Here is a 25,545-nt window from a genome sequence, read left to right as displayed (position 1 = left end):
CTTAGGAATGGGAGGAAACCATAGAGAGCTTTGCGTATAGCAACTTTCGATTTTGATCGATCCACCACACTTAAAATCTCTGCCAACAGACACCTTCACTTCCACATAGTCTCGGCCAAGCGGACACTTTCTATGTTGGAAAGGTTTCGGATGAGGAGAAGTTCGATTGTTCGATTGAATTTTGTTTACTTAAATATTGAGATTAGAACATGACCCCGGTAGTGCGGCAGCTCTCGTAAGCTTGTAAATCTATTTGTCGTCATTTCAGCAGCTGTTACTGTTTTGGGGTTAGGGGGCATTGTTTCTGTTGTTTATTCTATTGTCCTCTCAAAGGGTTTCAAGCCATTCATGCGAGACCTTGCGAGAACTGCAATATGACCACAGGCGCGCGGTTGCACATCGTGCTATTTCAGCTATGAAATAGGCTAATATCACCCACACTGACTGAGAGTATTTTCTTTGGGACGGATTATTTTTTGCGCTAGGTTTGTGGTCCTTGGCACCGCAAATGACATTAGTTCGGAAAGCTAACAAGTGGAAATGAGCTGGTGGTCCTGCATTTTTCTCTCTTGACGTGGTCCATGCAAGCAAACCAACTTTATTTTTCAGAATAAACCAATTTGCGCGCTTCCTAAGTAGGAAGAAGTGATAGCATCACGTGTATTCTGCCGAACTCTGGAGGGATTTGTGAAAAGGAGAAAAAGGAAATGTTCTGTCCCATTGCTGGGTTGGTAAGACATTTCTCAGAGTTTTGCGGCGAAAAGGAGGATTTTCAGTTTTCTCATCTTTTGCAGAGAAGACTCATTTTACGGCTCTTGTTCGGTATTGTAAGCCTTATCTCGAGCAACTGGAGCTATCATGATCGATTTAGGGAGTTTTTAGTTTTTCCTCTCCCAGGTGGAAGCTTGCGAGGAGCTGCCCAGCTTACCAGACCTTTCGAGAGTAACGAGGTTGTTACTTTCGACGGTTATCGCGATAAAAGAGTTCCTTTGCCTGCCGCTTATGTTTCAAGTTCCGTGGGCGATTTTGTTGAGATGCTACAGTCCGTTGTATTAAAAGGAATTAAAACTAAAACCCGGTCCTCTTGTGACACAAGCATAAGCATAACAGAAGTTTTGGAAACACGAGAAAAGAGAAATACAATTATTCCAATTTTTTTTTCCCGGAAAAAAAAAAAATGGTGAGTTGGGCTGGCGATAGGAAAGGAAGCATTTCATTGAATGGCCGAAGAACGGACAAAAACCAGAGAAATCTCAATTCCCAGACTGGAAAATTCTTCGGCTCACTAGTCGCTTTCATCCTAGCTTAAAATACCTCCCAAACCGTAGTCATACTCACTGCACAGTTCAAATTTTTCTATTATTGACTTTGTCACGGACGAGAAAATAAACAAAGTTAACTTTGCCCATCTTTGTGGCAATTTTTTAAGGAGTATGTCTGTTCTTATAGCCGTAAAAGGAGATCGGTAGCACGGAAAAAATCTTAATTGGTCTGAAGAATTCACAATTTGCATCAAGAGTCTAATATTGCCGTGGTTTCCAAATCGTGTTGTTCTAGTGACGTTAATATTTTCACATTCAAGAGAAATTTTTAACGCCTAGTGACGTCACGTCACGAAAACGTAGCGTTCATCACGAAACTCTTAAACTTGGAGTTTCTACATCGTCGGTCATCAGAAAGTGTCAGCTTTTGAAGAGAACCGCTGTCAGGTTCATTAACGACCTTCAGGTGTGTTAAATTTATATATATATTTTTTAATTTGCGAGGATTATCCTTGGCCAAGTTTTCGAGTTATTTCACGCAATATTGAACCCGTTTTGTCCGACTTCCGCCCTCCCCCAGACCGGAGTCACACAACTGTGCGTGTTTTGTGTTAGCGAAATAACTGAATGAATGGGGGCTGATCGATGGGAGACTCGTGGAACATCAACAACTTTAAACAAGCTCTCGTCGACGAAAAGAGAAGCAACTACAAACCCACGTTTGGCGCTATGAGGCATTCGCCTACTAACGAGAGAGGAGTCGTCGCGGACGTGAAAGTGATTGATGTTGAGAAACGTAGGAGCAAAGAACATTCCAACAGCAAAAATTATGTGCGTATGAATCAACCTGTGATTTTCGCCTGGTTTCCTGGCGTTTCACTGTCATGTTTAGTCTGTGCTCCTCAGTGATTTGAAATTAATTCGTGGAAGAGAAATTCTCTACATGTTTACACAATTGCTTTGCGTTCCTCTTCAGGAATACAAGTTGAAAGTAAAATGGCTGGACGAAAACCAATATTGCATATTTCGACGATACAGTATGTTTTTCGATCTACAGGTAAGCTGGAGGTTAACTTCAGTTCATGAACTTATGTCAAGTAGTTGGTTTCGCTTAGTTTGTCGTAGTCTCTATTTGTTTTCCAAATGACAACAATTAACGACTCGCAGTTAAGACCATTCTTTGCTCAGCGGGGGAAAATATCAGCCATTTATACCCTATTCTCAAAGTTGGACGTGCTTGCAAAATAACTGATGCGAAACATAAGCTTTTGATGTAAGCAATACTTTCGAACTAGCCCACGTTCTAACTCGTACAGTATAATTATTTACTTTCGATAAAGCCTGTATTAATTGTTTAAAAGATTATCGCTTGCGATATTCTCTCTCGTTAGTGTAAAGCTCGTAGCAGTTCCTTGAAACCCAGTGTTGAAATTAGTGTTTCAATATAAGTTAATGGAGATGGAGTAACAAAATTTCATCCCACATTTGCGAAGCTAGTTTAATTCAGAATGCCGGAAGACACGAGAAACTTCCGCTTAACGGATTATGACGACGGAGATATTAATTATAACTTAATTATATGGAATTGAATTACATAATGCAAAAATACGGAGTCATCGGTAAATATAAGCTTTAAAGCTTGAAGGTGTTTTTTGATATTTTTCCATCCATGATCGACACGCACGGATAAATTAGCCCTTTACATTAATTGCTTACACGTTTGTTCTCATAATTAGCATAATTTATAATTATCGTATTCACTTTAGGTTATTAAAATTAATAATTGGGATTGAAAGTCAGGTATCTGCAATTCGAACTTATTACAGTATAAATATCACGATGTGAAATTTACTGATTTGTGAATTAGAGCCCAGGCCAGGCAGAGGCTGATTGGCATCTGACAAATATATTTAAAGTAAGAAATATGACTCGCAATTTAATTGGTTTCCGAAAGCAATTATTTTTCACCTTGTTACCTTTTACTCCAAGTTCCTTTCTTAGTGGCTTCACTTTTTCCAATGTTTTTTTATAAATAATTATAGTTCACCACTAAATTTTCTCCGATTCTTATTGGTTTAAACTGATCACGTGACGCAATAGTGTTCTTCCGCGGAGAGACACTATCAGCCCATAGTGCCCGTCCGAGGAAAATACCCGGATGGATAGTACTCGTCCGTGAAAATATTTATGTCAACAAGCGGGCTTACAGAAAATAAACAATTGAATTTATAATAAGAGGGTTTTTTTTGTTTTCTTTTTCAAATTTTACGTTTGGCTTTCACAGCTTTCATCTAAAAAAGTTGAAAATAATTCAATATGATTTTTGAACTGGCGCACGGAAGAAAATTTGGTGGTGAACAGTAAAGACAATAGAGTGTATATGTCTCGGAATTATCGGTCTGATAGTTGCCCCTTGGAAATTTGATGTTCTTAAAACTAGCATATTTGCCCTCGAAGCTTCGCTTCTTGGGCAAATATTTGTTTTAAGAACATTAAATTTCCGCAGGGCAACTATCAGCCAATAGTTCCTCGACAGAAACATTCTATTGTTTAAATAGCAACATGCAATTATATATTTTGAAAATTATTTGCAAAATATATTGCATGTTACAATATTTTTCCACAATTTCTCCAGGTTTCCACCTAATCTCGAAATCCAGATCTTCCATGGCCAAGTGTCAAACAGAGTGAGACCTGGGTATGAGATAGTTCCCACCATAAAAGAAAATTCATTTCTTGCGCACTCTTCTCCTAACTCCTGCAGAATTTCCACTTCCTTCCCACTTAACTGCTGGGCCCTGTCCCCTCCTCTGGATAAGACGCTAGTCTCCCCCATCAGTCAGTCAGTATGCCGGCAACTCGAGTGTAAACTGTCTTTGTCAACAATTTTGAACCCAGACTGCATGATCAAATCTTGCGACTCTTTATGCTCCCATCCATTCATAGAGTACATGTGTACAGCTGGGGTAGATTTCGACAATACTTCAATGTAGTGCAAGGTTTTTTAATTTTAATTTTCTTCGTCTAATTTAATGTGATTCAATTATCAACAGGCTGGCTTGCGACAACTTTTTCAGGAAAAGCAAAGTATTTCCATTCCTGAATTACCTGGTAAGAGAATCAATAATTAGAATTCAAAGATAAGTTATCTATGTCAAATAAGTAAAAAATATAAAAACATGAGATTGCCTTAAATGGTTTCAGAATGTTAAGTTTTATTTTTTGAAAATAATGTACATATATGGAAGCAAAGAATCCTTTTCAGACCTTAGGCATGATGGAATGTGAAACTGGCAGACAATATATGAATCTTGGCACTTGATTCATTGATGTTTCATACCATGGAACTTTGATGTTTCCAAATTCAGCTTTCACTTGGAAAATTCCCCCAGAAACCAAAAAGAAGTAATTGCATTATTAGACTTTTAACTATTGTGATGGCAATGGCAGTCTTGCAAAGAGATGATGGCGTGAGTCAGGGTGGTCAGAATTAAATTAGTCCTATTTAAAAGTTCTTTTAAAAAAATAAAACTGAAGTGGCTGCCAAGGACTTTTTGAATAATAAGCTTGCACAAGATATTTGATCAGAAGACATAAATATTAAAATTTGTTGCCAATAGACCAGGTCTTGTGAAAATATTTGTACATTGTACTTGACTGCTTTCTGTTAAGTAACCCTGTGCTATGTTGTTTTTGATAAACAGTTGCTCGCTTGGCTTATGCCGGTGGAATGCTGTTTGGAGCACTGGCAAAGAAGCAATGTAAACACATTGAAGACTTCTGCCAGGTATTAGACTCAACATTTGATTGGCTAACAAATCAGAACTGTTGGATTGCATTGCTCTCATTCTTCCCTGTGATTCAGGTCAATGTTGTTCAATATGTGGCCCCTCTAGTTGTTGCACTGGAAAAAGAAATTGTGATCTTTGTTCTTGAAACAAATCAGATATTAGGTTTAAGATGGAACAATTAGCAGCTCAGACGTTCAGTCTCAGTTATGGGGCCCTAAAGTCCTTAAGTCCAAATTCTTATTTTGTTGTTGTTGTTGTTGCTCTAATTTGCATGTATTGTTTACAGCAGTTCTAAAAAATAGTCAATTTAAATATTTCCCTTATTCTCAAACTGTTAGATGCTCAAACGAAATTGCAAGTTGATTAAGATGTTTTAGATGTATGTCGTAGGATGTAAGAAGAAATTGCATTCATCAAATTTTCTAGAGAGTGATCCAGCTACCTCCAGTTGTCTCTCAGTCAGACATTGTTCTGCAGTTCTTCAGCCAGTGGGGAACAGATGCATTTGTTAGACCTGATAACGAAAAAGGGTGAGCTTAATATAACAGTCTATTTCTTGTTTTTCTGTACGCATTGCAGGCCTATGATTTTATCTACATTGTCTGTGCACATATTGCGGATCTATGAAGCTAGATTGATGTATACCGTAAACTGCCGCTTATATATAAGCACTGGGCTTATACAACTTCGTAAGGGCTTTTAGATGGGTTAATAAACGAATGGGGTGTTTATTTTCGAGGGACTTATAACCGGAATTTAAAAAACCCGTTTTGAAACGAGTTGTAGCTACACATGTTGATTGAAACAGATTTTTCATTTACTAGTAATTAAGCTTTAAGACATCATAATAGAACAAATTCAAAACAAGGAAAGCTAGAGGGGGATTGATATCCAGGGTGGGGGGCGGGACTTATAATTTGGGGTTTACAGGTAGATAGGGCAATAACCGGGTGGGCTTATAAATGGGGGGGGGGGGAGGGGTGGGGGGAGCTTATGAGCAGCACTTTACGGTATTTTTACATGTCAATTCTTATTCTTGGACCGAACTTGTAGATGACTGTTGGACGGTCAAAAACATCGTTCTTCTTTTGCGTGCATTAATTGTTATATCACGAAATTCATTGAATTGATATTGCATCATAAATAACGTATTCCCCCTGGTCCTGTCAAACTAGCAAATTACTCACATCTCCCACTGGACGAAATGATGAAGAGTTTGTAGAGAGGTACCATTCGGTTGCTGAGTTTGCAGCTGGTGGAAAAGGAGAGATGAGCTTGAGAGAAAATGAGGTTGTGACTGTCATTGAAAAAAACAATACAGGTTTGTAGGATATCTGCGTACTCTCTCTAGATCAGCTAGATCTTGTTGTTTCACACCTAGTAAATTGTTTATTGGTGAAGGGGTGGGGGGAAGGAGGAAAAAAATCAATGGGGAGAGGTGGGTTGCATTTTTTGCTTGTAAATTTACACAGAATATCCTGAATGTCTTGTCATGAAATTGTCATATTTTGGTGCCAGAGATCAAATGTGTTTATTTCATACCTTGATTTCAGGTTGGTGGCTTGTCGCAAACTCAAGAGGTGAGCACGGCTTTGCCCCGGCAACATTCCTTGAACCAGTAGATCTTGGCCAACGATCAGAAGAGGAAGAGTGGAGAGAAGTCGAAGGTGATGATCGTAAGTCCCTTAGTTAAACCTGATTTTCTACACCAATTCAATTGATCATCGTTCCTCTCCTCGTGTTATAGCATGCGTCGCGCTTCGCGCTCCACTCGTTTCGTTTCCCCCTCTACTCGCGCTTTTTATTTTGCCCTCTTTCGCGTACTTTCTCAATTTCCCCTCTCTCGCGCGCTTTTCATTTTACCCTCTCCCTCGGGCTTCTCATTTCCCCCTCTCCCTTTCGCTTCCTCGTATCCCCTACTCCCTGGGGCTTCTCATTTCCCCCTTTCTCTCGAACTTTCTCGTTTTCTACTCTCAATTGGGCTTCTCGTTTTTCCCTCTCCCTCGGGCTGCTTGTTTCCCTCATTCCCTCCCTTCTAACACCTGCCGCGCAGCCCACCTAGTTAAGGCCGGGTGCCAAAGGAAAGATCTAAAAGAAACTAGCGTTGTCAGTGTTGGTTCTCACAGTGACTAGAGACCTTGTGTCATGAGATGATTAAGGGTTTTCCTCTCCCTCTGAATGAGATATCCAATGTAGGATACTTCCCAACAGGTTTCCCCAACAGTTGACCTGTATCCATTTATACGCCTGGGTGGAGAGAGGCACTGTGAAAGGAGACAATTAATTGGCCTCTACATCCAGTGCTCGACTTTGAATGACCCAATTCGGTTGGCAATGCACTAACCATTGAAAAAAAAAAAAAAAAAAAAAAAACTAGCCATTGCCACCAATGTTATTTAGGCTTCTGCGCCCAATCCACTGTGGATATAAAATGTAAAGTGCAGTGCTTACATTCCAGAAATCAAAATCATCAGATTGCTTCATGCCTTTAATTGCTTACTTAACGTACGTTTGCTTGTCTAACTTGTATTTGGTTGGTGGCTTGTCGCAAACTCCAGAGGTGAGCATGGCTTTGCCCCGGCAACATTCCTTGAACCAGTAGATCTTGGCCAACGATCAGAAGAGGAAGAAAACAGAAAAAAAAAAAAACTAGCCATTGCTACCAATGTTATTTAGGCTTCTGCGCCCTATCCACCATGGGTATAAAATGTAAAGTGCAGTGCTTAAATTCCAGAAATCAAAATCATCGAATTGCTTCATGCCTGTAATTGCTTACTTAACGTACGTTTGCTTGTCTAACTTGTATTTTAGGCTTTTGGGTAGCTCTTGATTCCTACACGGCTAAGAGTGATGACGAACTTACATACAGAGCTGGCGAGGAGGTTGAAGTTTTGGCCACCAGTAACTTCGGCTGGTGGAAGATAAGGTGTGCACGGCGTTAACGCATGATTCTCATGGATATTCTTCAGCTTTCAATGCAACGCACAAAACTTAATTCTGTTTCAGTCCATGGGCTAGGATGTCTCAGTCACGTACTACTGTATTGTCGTGAGGTGGTTTGGAAGCAGTGAATAGCACTCACTTACTGTTATTAAGTAACATTCCACTCCAAAAACACAGGGGTGTTGGGTACAAGTCTGCGATTGGAACGCAGAGAACAACGAATCACAAATTTAGCTTACATAGAATTAATACTGGCGTTGAATTAAAAGCTAGTAAATTGCAGGCTTTGAAAACTAAAAGAAACAAGTGCGTTTAGATTTATTTTTTATTTATTATTATTTTTTGTTTGTTTCAGAATTAAGGGTGAGGTTGGCCTTACACCAGGATCCAATCTGGCGCCAAAGCCGAGCGTGAATGACGAACAAAGAAAACGGGTCAGTGAAGCTCACTACTCTTGCAACATGTGCCTTCTCGTGTTGATATTTAATAATAATAATAATGATAATGATAATGATAATGATAATGATAATGATAATGATAATGATAATGATAATGATAATGATAATGATAATGATAATGATAATAATAATAATAATAAAAAGCTTTATTTAAAACTGAAAGACCGATCAGCGAAGTCCGGGAGGAAGACGCTGGTATAAACCGATGATCAGTATTTACCCTCTCCGTGCTTGATATCAAAGAATTAATTCCACTGTCTTGGTTTTAACTTCCAGGTTTCTACATATTCCAGTATCAGCGGCATATACGCAAGTATTAGGTCTCCTCCACCAAGAAGGTACTACATTATTGCTTAGCACTTTATAAACGAAGTATCAAGCTGTGTTCAGCGTGTTTTATCTCAGAATGCTTCGAATTTTGAAAAGAGCTTCCAAAATGAGACATGCAGCAAAAATCTCGTGTGAAATATTTGACTGAAGAAATCCTTATATGGCATAGTGATACAGGGCCCGGCGACAACTCCATATAAAACTGAGCAATAGACATACTAGTTTTATGGTTTATTCTTTGAATGCAGAGAGATCCCCAATATGACGAAACTTAGAAAATTTAAAATGACTTTCAGTTCCTAAAAGGTATGCTAAGCAGATATGCATCGGTTTGTACCCTTACCCACCCCCCCCCCCTTCCACCTCCATCTCCTTTCCGAGAACACAGGTAATTCTTAACTTTCGAAACATACGTTCTTCCACAACAATATATACTCAAGACAGTAACTAGTAATCGTGCGACAAATTTTATTTTTCAGAGATTCCTGTAAAACAAAGAAAAGTGAAACCAACGACAATGACTCCGCAAGGGCACGAATTTTACGCTCCCAATCCACGCCTCGTGAGTTCCATACTCCTCTTATACTGATTACGACTAGATAATTCTTTTTGATGTTGCTGGTATTCATTTGTAACAATCAGCGTACTCGTTGATGATATTACCAGAGTAAACTGACATCAGATTTTACCATGAAGTCCTAGAACTCGAACGGTTCACATATTTCTCGGTTGCCAGTTGAGTAGCCTGCACCCCCACCCCCACCCCCCCTCCCTCTACCTTCTCCTCCAAGTCATACTTTCGAGATAGGATGCTGATGCTTAAGTACAGTTCCAGAGACAAATTTCCGAACTAGTTCTTTGTCTTCCTGTTCTACCTATCAGTTTTTAAGTGTACTGATATTGTATGAGGTATAGTTGAAAGCACAGTTGAATCCCACTTACTCGAACCTTTCGGGAGCTGAAACCAAAAGTCGCTTCCCTTGGAATAGTTTCACTGTAATTTCAACCATGATACCTCTAGCTCCCAATTTCTTAAACTTTTTTTTGCCCTTCAATCGAATTAAGTTGCCTTGTCTGTTTACAATAAAATAATGAAAGCTTAGGTTTGCTGCAAAGCAAGATTAAAGATCTCTTTGCGTAAAGGAAAATTGCTTTGTTGTTGTTGTTTTTTTTTTCCTGTGAAGATGCTTTAGAATACGCCACAGTGGAGATACTCCCAAACCCTCAAGCAGGAAATAGAAATCCTCAAGTCAGCTTTGAAAATGCCAGGTATAAACGTATCTCATAGTTTTCATAATATTTTTTATGTATTTCTGACGCCAACTGACTTTTCTAGCATCGCATAGGCTTGCAAACTTGCACGGAGAGTTATGTAGCTGTAATTGTGTGCAACGTAAGCGGGCCTTCGATGCCTTTTTAGCACGAACCAGGAAATCTTATATTTTCGGCTGTTTACAGTTCTCTTGGCCAAGGGAACAAGTACGTATATGTTTTTTCCCCTCTTGAAGAGTTTCCAGTCCTTGTCATCGGATCAAATATGCTGCGTGAACGCTGGGAGAACTTATAAAAATGTCACGCTAGGAAAGTTGTAATCAGATATGACTCGTCTAGTGGTCTTTTCACTTCTGTCCAAATTTGTGAGATTTTGATTGGTCAAAACAAATGGCATCTACATCAAAGTTGCCATAGAATGCGTCATTTTGTCCAATGAACATGAACAACAAACATTCTTCCAACTTCTTTTAAAGTAAAATAATGCTATATTTATTACTTTTCAGTGACGGTATTCCTCAATATGCAACTGTTATTCCAAAGCATTTGAGGTAAAGTATTTGTATTGATTTAGAGCGGTGTTAGAAGGTTTTAACCTTTTAAAACCGAGGTACATAAATCTGAGCGATCAAAACAAACGCAAATAGCTAATCAGAACTGAAATCCGAGCGCGGGAAAACACTCGTGGACTGATGAATGAATGAATGGGTTTGGCCTTGTTCCGTGCTGGTTTTGCCTTGCACTGCAATTATAACACAATTTTCCGACTCAGTAAATGGGAAATCGAATCAAGCGCAGTATTAGAAAACAAACAAACAGAAAAAGAATTCTATCAGGTTTGGTATAATGATTGTCTGGTCTAAAGCAACGACTTTAAGTGACTAACAATGACGTATCCATTCTTTACTTAAGCGACTTTCGTCCTCGTGTATTGTAGTTTACTTAACGCAGGTTCAGTTGGTATCATTGATAGAGCAACAATTGGTTTTGCTTTCACTTCTGATTAGATGACAAAGTGGCGCGAATGTTTTAAGAGCGGTTGTCACTTGAGACGCATTTGCCTTGGTTTTACATTGCCACGCAAAGCGATTGGCTTAAAAGGCTCGCACCACTTTTTCAGCCAATCAGAAGTAAAACCAGAACCAATCGCACTCACACGTTTTCCCGCGCTTTGCGTCTGCTACATGTATTTGCTTCGACTTTTAATTGGTTCATTGGATCGTCTCTGTCCTTTTGTGCTTGGCCAGAGTAGTGATTACGACACTTAATTGAAAACCTTTCAATCGTCCTGTGTAGTAATCGAAAACCAAACCAGCTGCGACTTACTTTCAGCACTCAAGTGAAAACCAATCTATTAATGAATCCAAATGAGATTGTTTTGTTTCTTTATTTTGTGTGTTTTAGACACAGATCGCATAGTGTGAGTGAAGACGGCACGGAAACTGCAAGGAGACCGGTAGGTACCGACTATTCCCTAAGCAGTTCAATTATGCTTTACTTAGTTAATTATTAAAAAGTAAATTTACTGGCCTGACGAATTTCAGAAAGCTGACGTTTGAGCGTTTGAGCCATCAGCCCGGGTTGAGGGGGGGGGGGGGGGGAACTCCCATATGAAAAGGTCGGGGATGCTCGTCGGAAATTTGAATTGAACCCGTAAAGGCGACCAATCTTGAGCTTTATTTGACTCCTAAAATATACCACTTAAAACGGAATAGGCTCGATTAGCAGCCGCTGTTCAGGAAAGGAGCCCGCGCTAGTAGACCGGACTGGAGAGACCGACGGAAATCGAGCCTAAAAACGGAGATGAGGGCGGTTTTTCATTGTGATTTCTTCGAGTGTACCTTAAAAGCTATTTAGATACTTTGCTTCTGTAAAAAGATAATTTGTCACCTGAAGATGTATTAAAAAGTGAGTCACATTTGTTGCGCATTTTTTCATGTCTTGATTGCTTATAAGCTGCCATCATTGTTGTTCTTGATGCACGGAATAAAATCTCCCTAGAGCTGTTTTCTTTTTTCTTAGTTCAAAGCGAGCGCATCTATTTACATTCCCCGGTCGTTGAATCCCCCACCGTTCACACCCTCGACCCTGTAAGAGAAAATAGAAGATTTGCGCACAGAAAACACAGCGTAATATGGTAGCTGTTTATATTCCTGATATAAAATACTTGTAAGGGGTGCTTACTGGTGTAACGTACATGCGCGTGGCGTGCCGTTGTATTATCCATAATCAGATTGCTCCATGGTTTATGAGTTATTAACAAAAACTGAATTATTGGATAATGCAATTCAAGAGTTTTCATTGGCTTAGCCATCATGATATATGGGCAGTTATACAATCATCTACAAATATGGTGGGCGTACGCGTAATGTTTTTGGCGTTTTCATCTTTATTTCATTTTAGTTTTCAACGCGCCTCGTTGGCTATGTGTCATCTCTTATTATATGGCTAGCTCCGTGAGCGGGCAAGATGAATCAAATCCTGCGCTGTGATTGACTACCCAAGCGGGCAAGATGGAGCTAACTTGCCCGCTCGGGACAACCCGCCGTGTTCCGCAAGAAAAATTTCCCCGAAAGCCGTATAATAAATCCTTTACTGACCAGGCTTGTTCGGTCAAGATGGCTGGATATTGGCCTCGTTCTTTTTTTGCGAGTTTATGGACTTCGACCCCGTCTCGGTCCATAAACACGCAAAAAAAGAACTTGGCCAATATCCAGTCATCTTGACCCCACACTTGGTCAATAACCCATACATATCCAACGCGCGCTCGTGGAAAAATTGTTAATTAATATGCTTCTGAAATTTTTATGCGACAGAAACGGAATGGCTGCCCAGACCTCCCTTCCCCTCCCTCTGTGTGGGTATCACACAACTCTTATGATGGCAGCCATGATGACCCTGGATATGCGACAGTGCGCGAGTTTAGACAACCCTTGATGGCCAGTACGCCCAGAGTACGCTTGCTACAAGCCCCAGATGATGGCATCGTCCGCTTTGGCTCCCACAAGTATGAGAATGTTCTCAGGCCAGATCTTCATGCAGCCACTGTAAGTACTGTGCGTGCGTTACATGACGTAGGTTTGTACGTATTTGGAGAGGAACGTCATCACGCAACACTTGTCACCCGATTGCGTTACGACCCAGACATGGCTTTTTCATCCGCCTACCAGTTGTTTTTTCGTTTCGCCCTCTTTCTTTTCATAGACTCTACCAGCCTGGAGTCAGATTCAAGACGTTCTCCAAACTTAAGATGCATCCCGAGAAATTTCTCTCCTTTGGGAAATGAGTTGTTTTATAATGCAAAAAAATTCCTGGTGTTTAGTAACACCAATAAGGCTTCCGTAAAATCGCTCTATGCATCTTGCATTTTGTAACCTGGAAGGGCTTCGTGAATTTGGCCTGGTTACCAGACGACCGTTTGTAATAAATGACTTTCTCAGAAACAGAAAGTCCTCGGGAATTTAGGAGATCTATTTGAGAACCTAATACAGTTCTTTTTGATGCTGGCCTTTGTAGGTTATTTGAAAGATCATTTAGCCTGACGTTTTCATGTCTGTAAGCTTGTATGCCCCGGGGTTTGGATTGGGGCGTGGTACGAGGAAGAGAAGAGAGTAAACATTTCAGACTAACAGTCGTTTTTCGTGTTTCTCTCATGTTAGCCTGGGGAGCATTATATGGCTATCACGAATTATACTCCTCCAGCTGATCGCGCTGAAGACCTGCCACTATCAACGGGTGAGACGGTGCGTCTCCTCTCTGAAGATGGCGCCTGGGCTTTTGTCTGCACCGTGGACCCTGCCAAGAGAAGAGGGTGGGTTCCGTCATCAATGCTGAGGAGGAAAGGAGGTTCAGCGCATCCCGCGACACGGAGATCGTTGTCTGTGGGTGATATTTACAACGCATTTGAAGATGAGCAAGCCGCGGGACAGAGGATAACCCCAACTCCTAAGCCACCTGTGCCGACGCCCAGGAGTGATCTGGAATTGAGAAAGCAGCTTTCAGTGGATTTCGTGGGTGCACCTGGTGAAGAGGCCCCTCCAATGCCAGGCGCCCCTCCTGGTCATGATCATAACCCTGGTAAGAAAATCTTGTTGTCTTATCACTGGGTGATCAAAATATCATTTCTCCTTCTCACAGTAATACAGTGTTAAGAAGATAGGTGATGAGAATAAAGAAAATCATCAACTAAGGGATATCTTGATGAACCACCAAACTCTCAAAACTTACGTTAAATGAAATGTATGACAGTCACTACAGAGAGTTGATATTTCGAGCTTTGGCACATGTTAAGGTAGACAAAACGTACAGATGTTTTAAGACGAAATCAGATAGGAAATCGAGCAATTTCAGCTTTTAGTGGACAAAAACCCTCACATTACCCACCTGTTGCATATTTTCCCGCGCTTGTCACCGAATACATGTTTTCCCGTGCTTTCCGCCCTTTGCTTGTTTTCTCGCACTGACTTCGCCACGTACGTGACATGATTTCCCGCGCTTGGCGGACGATGCGCGTTTTTGCTTCAAATTGTGATTGTCCTCTTTCGTTGTACACAACGCAGTAATTGGCCCCCGCGATAACATTACAACATTATTTTTTTAATCGTGACGAAACTACTGAAACTTTAGAAACGGCAAACCTGCGTAACCTGTCTAAGTTTATATTTCTTATTTCCAGGAAAGGTGAATGAGCATTACTTTGCGCGGGAAGACTTCACAACAAAAAATTCCAAGTGTATCTCCGTACGTAAAGGAGAGGTGGGTCAGTTACTGGAAGTGCAAGCCTCGGGCTGGTGGAAGATGAGTGTTGAGGGTGTGGTCGGGTGGACGCCTGGTGATTTCTGGGAACTGCTACAGGCTGAGGTAATGTTATCGGTCTTTCCGAAACAAAGACCACTTCGTGTGCCATTACTGCGACTTCTCTGTTAACCTTATTGCCTTTACAATATAGTTGAGAAAATTAATAGGAGAAAGCCCTGGGGCTAAATGGAAGATAGCTTCATAGAGCTTCATAAAGGAAGGGGCAGGACTTAATAAAGGCGTTTAAAGGGTCATTCCCTCTATGAGACTTGCGCGCAGGGAACCATGGTAGTTGTATTCATTACGCATACGACATCGTCGAGACATTGCATACAACTACCATAATTCCCTGCGCGCGCGTCTCATAGATGGAACTGGTTATTCAAAGAGGCAATTAATTGAATAGGAGAGGGTCATAGAAGAGGGGCCTAAGAGAAGAGGGACCTAGAGAAGTGCTTAGAAGAAGGGAGGCTCTTTTTGTGGATTGAATTGTCTGGATACAGAGTCTGCTCTAAATTTGGAATTCATATTTTTAATTCACAGGAAGAATCACCTAAGAACAACCCAAGGGAAAGAATAAGTTCTTTCGGTAAGTGATGTTTGTCGCAGAATACATGATATTCGGGATAATGTTACTATTCACTATCCCTTGGTTTCTTAATGCAAGTAATAAAATGGTCAAAATTCTATGAGCTCCACTGATTGCTAAGTAACCTTTTGTCAGAACACGCGCAGTTTTTATTACGAAATCATTGTTGTGAAGACTAGATTGCTAGCCTCATGATCATTTCTTCTTGTTTGTGTAATTGCAGGGGATGAGTTGTGGTACTACGGGAAAATGTCCAGACAAAAGTGCGAGGAGCTTATGTTGAGGGTATGTGATGGGGACTTTTCTCATATTTTGCTTTGAATTTAGGGATAGCACTCTTACGTAGATGTGTGGATGTTTCTTACAAGTTTGTCTGTGTTATCCAATTGACAAGTTCAAGTTGTTGCAGCAAGGTTGTTCAGTAAAATCAGGAGCAGCTAATTAAATTTAGTATCACTGACTCTGAGTCCGGAAGAAGAGAAAAACAGTTTGCAAACAAGAAATACGGAGATAGTCTTAAATTATGTTTTCGCGAAGTTGTACAAACCTTGTGATAGCGATTTAATTTTAATTTTATTTTTTCTGACCACAGAATGCCAAAGAACTCGACTACTTGATAAGGGAAAGCACTCAGAAGGTCAGTGGATCGAAATGTGAATTCTCTTAAGTTCCGAAAGATGGAGAATATATAGACCCTGGTCTTGTACGAACCTTGCTTCGCTCGGTCCGTCGGCTGTCATTGAGACCTCGAGAAGATATTTTCCAACTACGGCCTGATTGATACTCTGAGAAGAAATAAGTTGAAATCACAGAGCAATAAATCGACGGTTACACCAGAAGTTAAGCTAATTTATTTTATTATTATTATTTTTTTTTCAGTTTGCGTCATTCGTGCTCTCGGTCAAGTACGGTGGAAAGTATGTATTAATTCAACCTTTTTACCGATTATTTTCAAAATTCCCCTCGTGACTAAATACCCTTAACTCTTTCTTTTCCAAATTTCAGAATCCGTCATTTTCCCATAGAGCTGACGCCAAGTGGTCGCTACGTCATCGGCAAACACGCGTTTGACGGACTGACGGAAATCGTGACGTTTTACAAGACACACGCGTTGTTTTACACGCAAAACAAGGAGCCAGTGAACCTGGGTGAATCATTCCGAGGAATGTAGATCGTCTCTGCCATGGTGTTAGCCTTCTTGCGAAGAAATCCCTTCGGCTTGTCCGCAATTGCAATGATGGACTAAGATTTCTTTGACACGCAATCAAAGAGATATCTTTACTTGTCACGCTGAAAGATTGCGTGACTGTAACTTTGAAGTGCGCTGTACTGATAAGAGATTAATCAATCAATCTCGAGAATTCTTTGTTTGATAAGTAGATTAAACAATTTATCGGTTCCAGACTCTTACAATCTGGTGAACGAGTCGAATGAAGTAACCCTGATTGGATGAGGAGAAGTATATAAATCACTTATCTCCTCTCCTTTGTAGAATTTTCGCTTCGCTGACCACATTCCCTCCTTCTCCATATTCTAAGATCTTGGAACCTGTCTTTCTGGGAAAACTCTCCGCACATTTAGACGTGTTCATCGCATTTTCAACTAAGAAACTCACGGCAAAATAGAATCCCTTTGCTTCAAATAAAAACAGATATATTTAATAATATAACTGGAAAAATAGTACTGAGAAATTTCTCAGTAACTTTGTCAGGGCGTGGCTATGCAAACTAAGAAATGAGCACAATTTCTCCAAAATAGGCATCACGGAGTAGCATATCGTGACATGGTGTCTTGCTCCAATTCGGAAACCGACGTTTTTCAGCAAATGATTCTCCACTTTCTTGGAAAATTCTGTGTATCCAATATGTTCTCCTGCTTGAGAAATGCTGCGTAGGAAATCGGAAGTTAAAAAAGCCACGTCACGGTTTACGCATCTTGAAAAATTTAACCTAAATTTTTCAAGTTTGTCGTTTGTAATCCGTGCCAATCTTCTCCATCCTTAACTATCCTTGTTCCTTTATGGTTTATTATTCTCTCTCTGGTTTTTTTCTATCTTATTAAACTACTATTTTCAGGTTTCCTTGAAAGTAAAGGTAATTTTGTACATGGCTAAGATACCGTGACCGAGCTCCTTGAAGATGAATTCAATCTTGTGAATGGTTTTCTTGGGAAATAACATATGTGGATGGGAGCTGTTGCCGTCGCTCAAACGGTGATAATCATATTTATATTTTCAATAAATTCATAAATTTTATTGTTCTTAGAAGACTTTTTAACGCGGTTGTTGTAGCAATTTATCAAAGAAGGTAAAATGGCGTATATTTTAGATAGAGCTCCAGAAAGTAGTAGTATTGCCCGAAAAAAAAAATGGAAGAATTGTAAGAGTTTTATAATATAAATATAATATGAATGTAATAATTAAACTGTAGTTTTTTGTAGAGATATTTTATTCAATACTTGCAAAAAGCACATTTATGCGAAACGAGTCAGAAAAAAAATATTTAAATGGTAACGTTAACAATATTCTCATGTATTATGTGCGAAACGGTTTTTTTTTATACATAAATATTCAAGAATCAATAAACAAATGACTTAACTGTAGTGGACACCTGTCCTAGGCCAAAAACGGTCACCTGACAATGTTGAAAGTTGTTTCATTTGGTGCTTCAAAAACTTCAACAATGTTCGGAAACTTTTCAAGGAATTTTCCATATCATTTGCCTCCTTTTCTTCTGTTCTGGAATATTTGGTTGAATGTGGCGGGTCTTAAACACAGGTCACGGGTCACAGGTTATTATTGTTTTTACCAATACTGAAACAGCCTTAAACCTTTACTAATACTTACCTGAAGCCTAAACATTGTCTTAGTGTAGTATTTACGCCTAAGGTTAGCATTAGGAAGGTGTTAGGGTTGTTCCAGTATTGGTAAAACAATGACCCGTGACCTGTGTTTCAGACCCGCCGAGTTGAACAGAAGGCACCAGGCACTCCATCTCACATCCAACGTGACTCACGCAACGCCATGTTGGATTGAGTGATAAAACTACCGCGCAGGGTTCGTACGGGTCCTGAAAAACCTGGAAATTCTGGAATTTTACTGTGGCATTTTCCAGGACTGAAACGTCCTGGAAAAGGGCTGCCGGTCCTGGAAAGTTCTGGAAATTTGTTAAACTCAAGTAAAAAATATGAAATGTATGACAGACAGTAAGGAGAATTAACATTGAGATCTTGGGAGTGAAAGGGTTAATGTGGATTTTAGAGTTCTGGAAAAATCAATCTGAGTCCTGGAAAAGTCCCGGAAATTTGTTTCTGAACAAGGGTACGAAAACAAAAATAGAGAACTTAAAAAACCACGACGGCAAAGGCATCGAGAGGGGGGCGGGGATTTAGAGGATGTGGATTTTGTGAATATTTTGGCAGAAATGAAGGCAAAATCTTTGGGCAGGTTCGTCATTGTAATTTCTAGTTTGTAGCATTGCTAGTACTTCTTGTGTAACAGTTTGAAGGTTTCAATTCTCAAATTGCAACATTTTTGGGGCACGCGCGCTCCTCTGATTCTGCAACCTTAAAAGGACTAGCTACCCACCCTTGAAAATTAAAATCCTATATCTGCCCCTGTTCATTACTGGAGTGGCAGAAAAGAATGTTTACTCAGATTAAGATTAAAGATTCGGAAAATAAAATAAAATAAAATAAAATAAAAAAAGATTAAAGATTCGATTGATTGACAAGCAAGAACACAATCATTTGACCCAGCTTTATTTCCTTACTGACTAAGACAATTCGATACATGCAATAGAAACCATTCATTGGAATCCGAAATAAATATAAGCGGCAGGTCTTTCCGGCGATATTAGACCAATAACAACAGACGCTTCACCGAGTTATCTACTATACAATTACAAAGACTGGCACTGGAGGAGGCGACTCTTCGGAGAGTTTATGTGGAGAGCTAAGAAGCGTTTCAGGATTTGGGATTTAACATTAAAGGTGAAGCAAAGATTAAGAAATGGTGACGATTAGAGATGATTTGAGGGCAAAGTTACGGTTTGCAGTTTATTAAGTAATTATTGGTTAGTATTTTAGGTTAATCAGCGTTGTTAGAATTTAGGTATCCATTGTAATGTTAAGCAGCCGAGCTTGTGAAGATGATAAGTTTATTAAGTAAACTGTAAACTTGAACATGATCAACTTGAATCGATTGCTGTCAAAATCCACTTATGAGGGGCAACATGTCGAGACTTCTTGGTTAAATGGCTAAGGCTCGAAATCTTGGGCCCGTTTAGAGGCTGCGAGTAATTTATTCTATGAATTAAGCCCCAAGTTGACCATGTAGCAAAGGTACATAAGATTTGAGTTAATTGGTTAGTTTGGTTCGCGAAAAAAAAACTTTATGTTACTCTATATTATTCAATCGATCGAACTCTAAATAGCTTAATGACAAGAACACTAATGTCAACGGCTTCAGATAACTGTATAAATAATCTATGTAACTTAATGTCTGCTCATTCTTTTTAGCCCTTATGGTTATTTTGGACAGGCAGTACTCTATACTAATTTAATGTTTATTGTAATTATTTTATAAATTGTGAGTACAAATAAATGGTTGTTGTTGTTGTTGCGGCAAAGTTTTCAATGGAAATAAGCTCAGGGAATAGTTTCGAGATATCTTGTACGCCTTTAATAAGCTTAGAAACAATTCGCTATTGGTTAATGAAATGAAGTGTCCCTTCGAAACGGTTAGGTGTTAGTTGGAATTAGCGTATTAACTACTTTGATACAATATATTGACTAGTATTAAGTTGAGAATTCGACGTGCCACTTTTTGAGATAGAAAAACTCTCGACAAACGAGAAATGGTTTGGGGTCAAAAGGATAAAGGTTAAATATAAATCCAGCTGGTTTGACATCTCGGTGTGTCTGCGACCTGAAAGTAAAGAAACATGACAACTTTTTTCAAAGAGTAACCTGCGTAGCTGGCGGACATCCTGGCGGAATCTCGCGAGCGGGTGATACCTTGGCGCTAAGAAGGTAAATGAAAAAGCTAAGGTCTGCATACGAACCAGGTGGCCCATCAGGCCTGAGCTTAACCCGGTTTCTGTAGTTCAAGAAAATTAAGGTCTGGCTTTAAAACTTTTTCATGAAAAGAGTGAGGGGGTATCTAATTTCTTAAGCATGTTAAAAACACCTTATAACCTTGGAATATCATTATGAGCAAGAAGTTCGGCAACCTTAAATATTTTCTGGACTCATATAATGTCACTTGACCTGTCAGGGCTATTTTTAGCTCAAATGTCTTTTTAGCTAAACGGCACCACTTTGTACAGCATCTAGGAAGCTGACGTTATTATATAGCTTGATAATGTTAAGACGATTAGGCATATCATTTCCGTGCCCGGTCTAGTACAAAATGCCGTTTGTTTTCAAAATCAGTGAAATATTTAGCGTAGTCTAACGTACAGAGGGACTACTCGTATTTAGGAGGCGGCGAGGTTCACTCACTAAGGTGTACTCACCGGATCATTTACAGAACTGTGAACAACTGCCTGGGCAAAACCTTTTGGCAAATCGAATATTCCGTGCAGAGGTGCACTGCCTGTCGCTTCCGGCAAGCTTTTTACACAGTGCTCCGAAGACGTCCTGACATGCCACTGAAATTAATGTTTTATTCCTTAGTGTAAATTACAAATCCTTTCCATTGTCACCATACCTTACTTCGAGACGGAACATAATTTTTTGAAAGGGTGGAGAGGGGTTGGGCAAATTTCTGGGGCATGAAACTTTTTTCTCACCTTTCGGTTATGCATGACTTTTTTTGGTGGAAAAAAACTTGTGCAAGAATTTTTTTAAAGTCAAACCTAAGACCTGGTCAGGTCATGAATAGGGTGGGGAAAATCGCAGGTTTAGTAGTTTTGGGAAGCGGGCCGCACACCCCACCTAATTTTTCTGGGAGTAACCCCCCCCCCCCTCCCCCGCCCCGGGGGCGACACACGCAGTTATGCGGCTTCGAGGAACTCTTGACAGTCGTTATTTGTTCTCTACGCATATATAGAACTTTAATCTTTCATTCTCAAGATTAAAATATCAATTCTCAATTTTGATTGCCATACATTTCCTTTCATTGCAGTCGTGAGAATTTGGCCATGGCCATACGTCACGACAATGTCCTTAAGCTTGTTGTTTGAAATCAGTGTGTTACCTGCTCTGCTCTCCATAGCATCTTTATAGTAGTCAAAGCCATCGGCAACATCAGAAGCGAGGTCCTCGTATCCCAGGTCATCTATAAAACAATGAACTTAATGTCATAAAATCACTTCAGCACTCACACGTGTTACATAAATAGGGACGGATCTAGGATGAGGGTGCAGGGGTGCGCACCCCCCCCCTTCCCTTGAGATGAAGCCTTCTTCTTTTTATTCACTTTTAAAATTTGTTTGCCTCACCAGTCAGTTATGCCATTAATTCCTCATTGGTGCACCCCCTCCTAAGAAAACTCCTAGATCCGTCCCTGCATATATTCCGTAAGGAGACCCCAAGGAATCCTCCGTTGCGTGAAGGTCTCTGCTAAACATGGGTTTGTTTCACAGCAGATACGGGCTGAAGAAACGTTTGGAAATAACAGTGATACTTGTGTCAGGGTTTCCTGCTTATTATGTGGTCTGCTTAATACAGGATTAACTATACATTTTTCCTCGCGAAACAGCGATATCGCAGTTTCGACCCAAAGAATTAAACACTAACACGCCGCGAATCCTATACTCTATTAGTCCCCGTCCACACTGCACCGGTGGAATTTAAAAACGCGACAATCACCGGTCATTTGTGTTTGAGGAAAAGTCGGTGAGGAAAATCGCATGATTTTCGTTACGCCATCGTTTTCGATGAGCATCGTTTTAAAACTATTTTCTGTCCACCCGAAAACGAAACAATGAAACGGCGTTTTCAAATTCCTCTGGTTTAAAAGCGTTTTCGGAAAGCTTCGCTTTTCGACGTGACGGATTAGTGTAGATGGTAGGCTTAACTGTAGAAATAAAGCTGCGTTTTCAAATTTGTGCAGCGGAGTATGGACGAGGCCTAAGGTAGCTGCTTAGAACGGACGGATTTCACGTGATTCTCCGCGCGTTTTGCATATACTTAGGATTTCCGACTATTTTCCGAAGATCTCCGAAAGTATCATGCACAAGTCATGCCATCGTTTTCGATCATTTTCTGCCCATTTCCGAAGATTGTCAAAGATTGCAAGCACCTTTCCTAAGATTTGAGAGGAACCTGGAAGTTTAACACTAGAGAAAGACCTACAGCCGGCCGTAATCACCTGTTGGTAGATACTCCGCAGGATCAATGTTGTCCACTTCAACGTCCCTCTTATCCTCCTCTGATAAAAACAAAAAGCAAGGAAATTTTAGTTTGTTTTCAAGTCACTCCTGAACCCTTCTGAACACAGCATTAATTTAGAGAAAGAAACCCGCCGAGTGGGAGATACAGCAGGCGCAGGTAGCGCGCTGGCAATCGTTCAAGGTCAGTGGATGCCTTTCTAAACATATGGCGTCATTAAGGACACGTGACTATATGTTAGCCAGCTCCTGATTGGCTCCAGCTCCTTGCCATGAATGCATGACGTATCAGTTGTTTTTCTTCAAGTTTTAACCACTCGCTGTTTGTTTGCGCAACTACACAGTTTCGCATGTGCCTTCCAATAATATAATTCTTTATAATTACTCCTTTTCGACGGCTCGGCGCGAGGTAAATAATTCATGATGTTATTTTGTCTCAAGCAGGTGACCCCTGGATCGAAAGATTCCGTTAGCAAAAACATGATATTATGCGTAGTTTGGCATGGCGTAGAGATTTTATTTAAAGAAGAGTTTAGGAACAAAAACCAGTAACGTTTGTTTTATCTAGTTAAAGCTACGATTCTATAGTTTTAAAACTTGAAGTTTCTTGGTGCAAGCAAGTGAAAATCGAAAAAAAGATACAGCGAGTTCAGTTTTGAAACTCCAAGCTGAACTGTTACAAAATACAATGCAACATGCTTTGTTCTGTTTACTTTACTTTACCAAACTTACAACGTAACTGGTGATGTAATAATCTGAATTCTTTGAGTCTTAGCACAAATTATCATGAAGAAAAAAAACAGTCTTTATCGTCCTTTCAAATCACGATACTTTTCCAGGCTTAAGATCTTACGAAAACCTAAACCAATCTTTATATGGCAGACATTTCTTGCTGCGGCGCTTTGATACTCTGCTGCGTCGCTTTTAAGTCAAAGGGAATTGTCTCTCTCTTTGCATATGTTAGACATGTCATACAGGTCAAAAAGAAAGGTCAGATACTCATAAAGGAATAACGAGGAACTTTGTTATTTTTCAGTGCTCTTAGGAAAATTACGATGATCTATCAGAAATATCTCAGAGCGGTCTGGAAAAGCCCAATCTGATGCATAATACTGAGACCAGGTTACTCAAGATTCAAAGTAAGATAAGAAAAACCTCAAAAAAACGCGGGAGTTTTAATAAACTCAGCTTACAAACAACTCAGCTTAAAATAACAAGGAATATGGCAAACCTTCATGCAGGTTCTTCCACATATCATTTTCGGTGGCAATGGAAGCTGCTTGAACCTCGAAAATTCCAGCGATTCCCAATAAGAGAAGAACGAAAGTAGTTTTTACCGCCATTTTTGACCTGTTCCAACGCCCTCAAGCACTCCGCGCTCCGTTCAGATCAACGCTCAACTCTTCAAAGGTTTCCTTGTTCAAAGGCTTATAAAGGAGTCAATTATTCTTATTATAATGAATGTTATTTATTATGATCTGTATTGGTCAATTAGGTGACTGAATCGAATTAATTAATATTTTATACAAGCAATAACTGTCGAATTCAAAACAGAACCATTCTGGATTTGTTTATGTAAAAACTCTCGAATCACAACCTCAACGCAACTTCGTCTAAACCAGTTGTTTTGACCTTGGGAATGTCTAGCTTTTTTTCTGTATTTTTTCCAATAAACTACAAACGATTGCGCTTCCCTGTGGAGTCTTTAAAGTTTTATCGCTTAAGTTTGAGGCATTGGGAATTTACCTCGTTAAACGTGGGCGATACAAAACGTTCTGCCTTGTTTTTAAAATGAAATAAATTGATGTACACAATTTTGACTGCGAATCGGTGAGGGAGAACTGTTAAATTAGTAAATTTCTTTGAAGCGTTCCATAAACAAGTCGTAGTTTTGAAAACGGTCGGTCTTTCTTTTCTTTATAATCGCTACTTTTTCAAACTGTTTTGCTCATACTCACTAAATTAATTCTGCAATTAAAGTTAGGAATAACATAATTCCCCCACGCATTAAATTGAGGTCTCTGCCCACTCAGAGTCATTTGAAGCGATTTGAGAATTCAAAATGAATTAAATAGTTTAGATAACTTGCCAAAGAACCTAATTTGAACGGCTATCTTCCTACTCAAAAGAAATGGGTAACTTTTTTTGTTCAAAACAAATGGCGTCCATAAGATTAACGTCTAGATAGAATGTGTGGTCATGTGTTTGTGTTGAAAACAGACTTTGCCTCAACGGGGGTTTGGCGTCCATTGGGTCCCAACGAGAGGGATTCAAGCCACGCTGAAAATAGATTTGCAAATATACACCAGCATAACAGGGATAAAAAAAAAAAAGATTCATCAATTAAAATTCATCTTTGGCGTTTGGCGTTACAACAAGTAGTGTTTCGAGCCAACTATTTGATATTATATCGCACAAATAATTTTGCAGAGGCTTTTGTTTCAATTAATATATTGCCTTTGTGGCAATTTCATGGCTGTGTACCTTAATCGCTGCCGAGAGTTTTCAAAAATTTAGTGCTTAATTCAGTTGGTGATTAGAATTTTTTCAAAAATATCTTTGTAGATCTGTGGTTAAGGGCCAATTAAATGATTGGGAGCATACAAGTCTATAACCAAAGATTGACCGCTACAACATTATAAAAGTAGTACTTTTTAAGCTTTTCCAAAAGACTTTTTACCAAAAAAAAGTGGTCACTAGTACAAATGCATAGTTTCTAAGACTGCGGGTTCCATTTATAATTATTTTTCTACCCTGGAAATTTAAATT

At 39.7% G+C, this 25,545-nt stretch overlaps 2 protein-coding genes across 4 annotated transcripts; one reads left to right on the top strand and one right to left on the bottom strand.

Annotated features, from left to right (window-relative positions):
* The first annotated feature begins 21 nt into the window (after positions 1–21).
* Positions 22–19,868, top strand: LOC145463216 (uncharacterized). 2 transcript variants are annotated; one of them, XM_081446951.1, is made up of 23 exons: positions 22–1,728; positions 1,843–2,093; positions 2,239–2,319; positions 4,316–4,373; positions 4,967–5,049; positions 5,480–5,583; positions 6,229–6,374; positions 6,607–6,720; positions 7,865–7,979; positions 8,352–8,430; positions 8,731–8,792; positions 9,264–9,346; positions 9,969–10,053; positions 10,563–10,607; positions 11,461–11,512; positions 12,873–13,103; positions 13,716–14,133; positions 14,732–14,916; positions 15,397–15,442; positions 15,666–15,727; positions 16,035–16,079; positions 16,322–16,359; positions 16,448–19,868. In XM_081446951.1, the coding sequence occupies exons 2-23, from the start codon at positions 1,908–1,910 to the stop codon at positions 16,611–16,613; spliced, it is 2,484 nt and encodes an 827-aa protein (XP_081303077.1). In that variant the 5' UTR covers positions 22–1,728; positions 1,843–1,907; the 3' UTR covers positions 16,614–19,868. The 2 variants fall into 2 exon arrangements, with proteins under 2 accessions (XP_081303077.1, XP_081303076.1); XM_081446950.1 differs by having other exon boundaries at positions 6,607–6,729.
* Positions 19,869–20,335: 467 nt separating this feature from the next.
* LOC145463858 (uncharacterized) lies at positions 20,336–24,126 on the bottom strand. 2 transcript variants are annotated; one of them, XM_081447651.1, is made up of 5 exons: positions 24,008–24,126; positions 22,758–22,817; positions 21,642–21,722; positions 20,959–21,093; positions 20,336–20,369 (listed from the first exon to the last, which is right to left on the bottom strand). In XM_081447651.1, the coding sequence occupies exons 1-4, from the start codon at positions 24,117–24,119 to the stop codon at positions 20,963–20,965; spliced, it is 384 nt and encodes a 127-aa protein (XP_081303777.1). In that variant the 5' UTR covers positions 24,120–24,126; the 3' UTR covers positions 20,336–20,369; positions 20,959–20,962. The 2 variants fall into 2 exon arrangements, with proteins under 2 accessions (XP_081303777.1, XP_081303776.1); XM_081447650.1 differs by lacking the exon at positions 20,336–20,369 and having other exon boundaries at positions 21,035–21,722.
* Between the last annotated feature and the right edge of the window lie 1,419 nt (positions 24,127–25,545).

This window comes from Orbicella franksi, chromosome 12 (assembly GCF_964199315.1).
Source record: "Orbicella franksi chromosome 12, jaOrbFran1.1, whole genome shotgun sequence".
In the NCBI taxonomy this organism is placed as follows: Eukaryota; Metazoa; Cnidaria; class Anthozoa; order Scleractinia; family Merulinidae; genus Orbicella; species Orbicella franksi.
This window is presented reverse-complemented; position numbering and strand designations above follow the sequence as displayed.

Excerpts from the sequence above, each read along its gene's own strand:
- LOC145463858 (XM_081447650.1), bottom strand. The coding sequence starts at position 24,119 with ATGGCGGTAAAAACTACTTTCGTTCTTCTCTTATTGGGAATCGCTGGA. Across the intron at positions 22,818-24,007 it reads GTGGAAGAACCTGCATGAAG|AGGAGGATAAGAGGGACGTT; the intron begins GTTTGCCATATT and ends TGTTTTTATCAG. Across the intron at positions 21,723-22,757 it reads TGCGGAGTATCTACCAACAG|ATGACCTGGGATACGAGGAC; the intron begins GTGATTACGGCC and ends ATTGTTTTATAG.
- LOC145463216 (XM_081446950.1), top strand. The coding sequence starts at position 1,908 with ATGGGAGACTCGTGGAACATCAACAACTTTAAACAAGCTCTCGTCGAC. Across the intron at positions 4,374-4,966 it reads TTCCATTCCTGAATTACCTG|TTGCTCGCTTGGCTTATGCC; the intron begins GTAAGAGAATCA and ends TTTGATAAACAG. Across the intron at positions 13,104-13,715 it reads CAGATCTTCATGCAGCCACT|CCTGGGGAGCATTATATGGC; the intron begins GTAAGTACTGTG and ends CTCTCATGTTAG.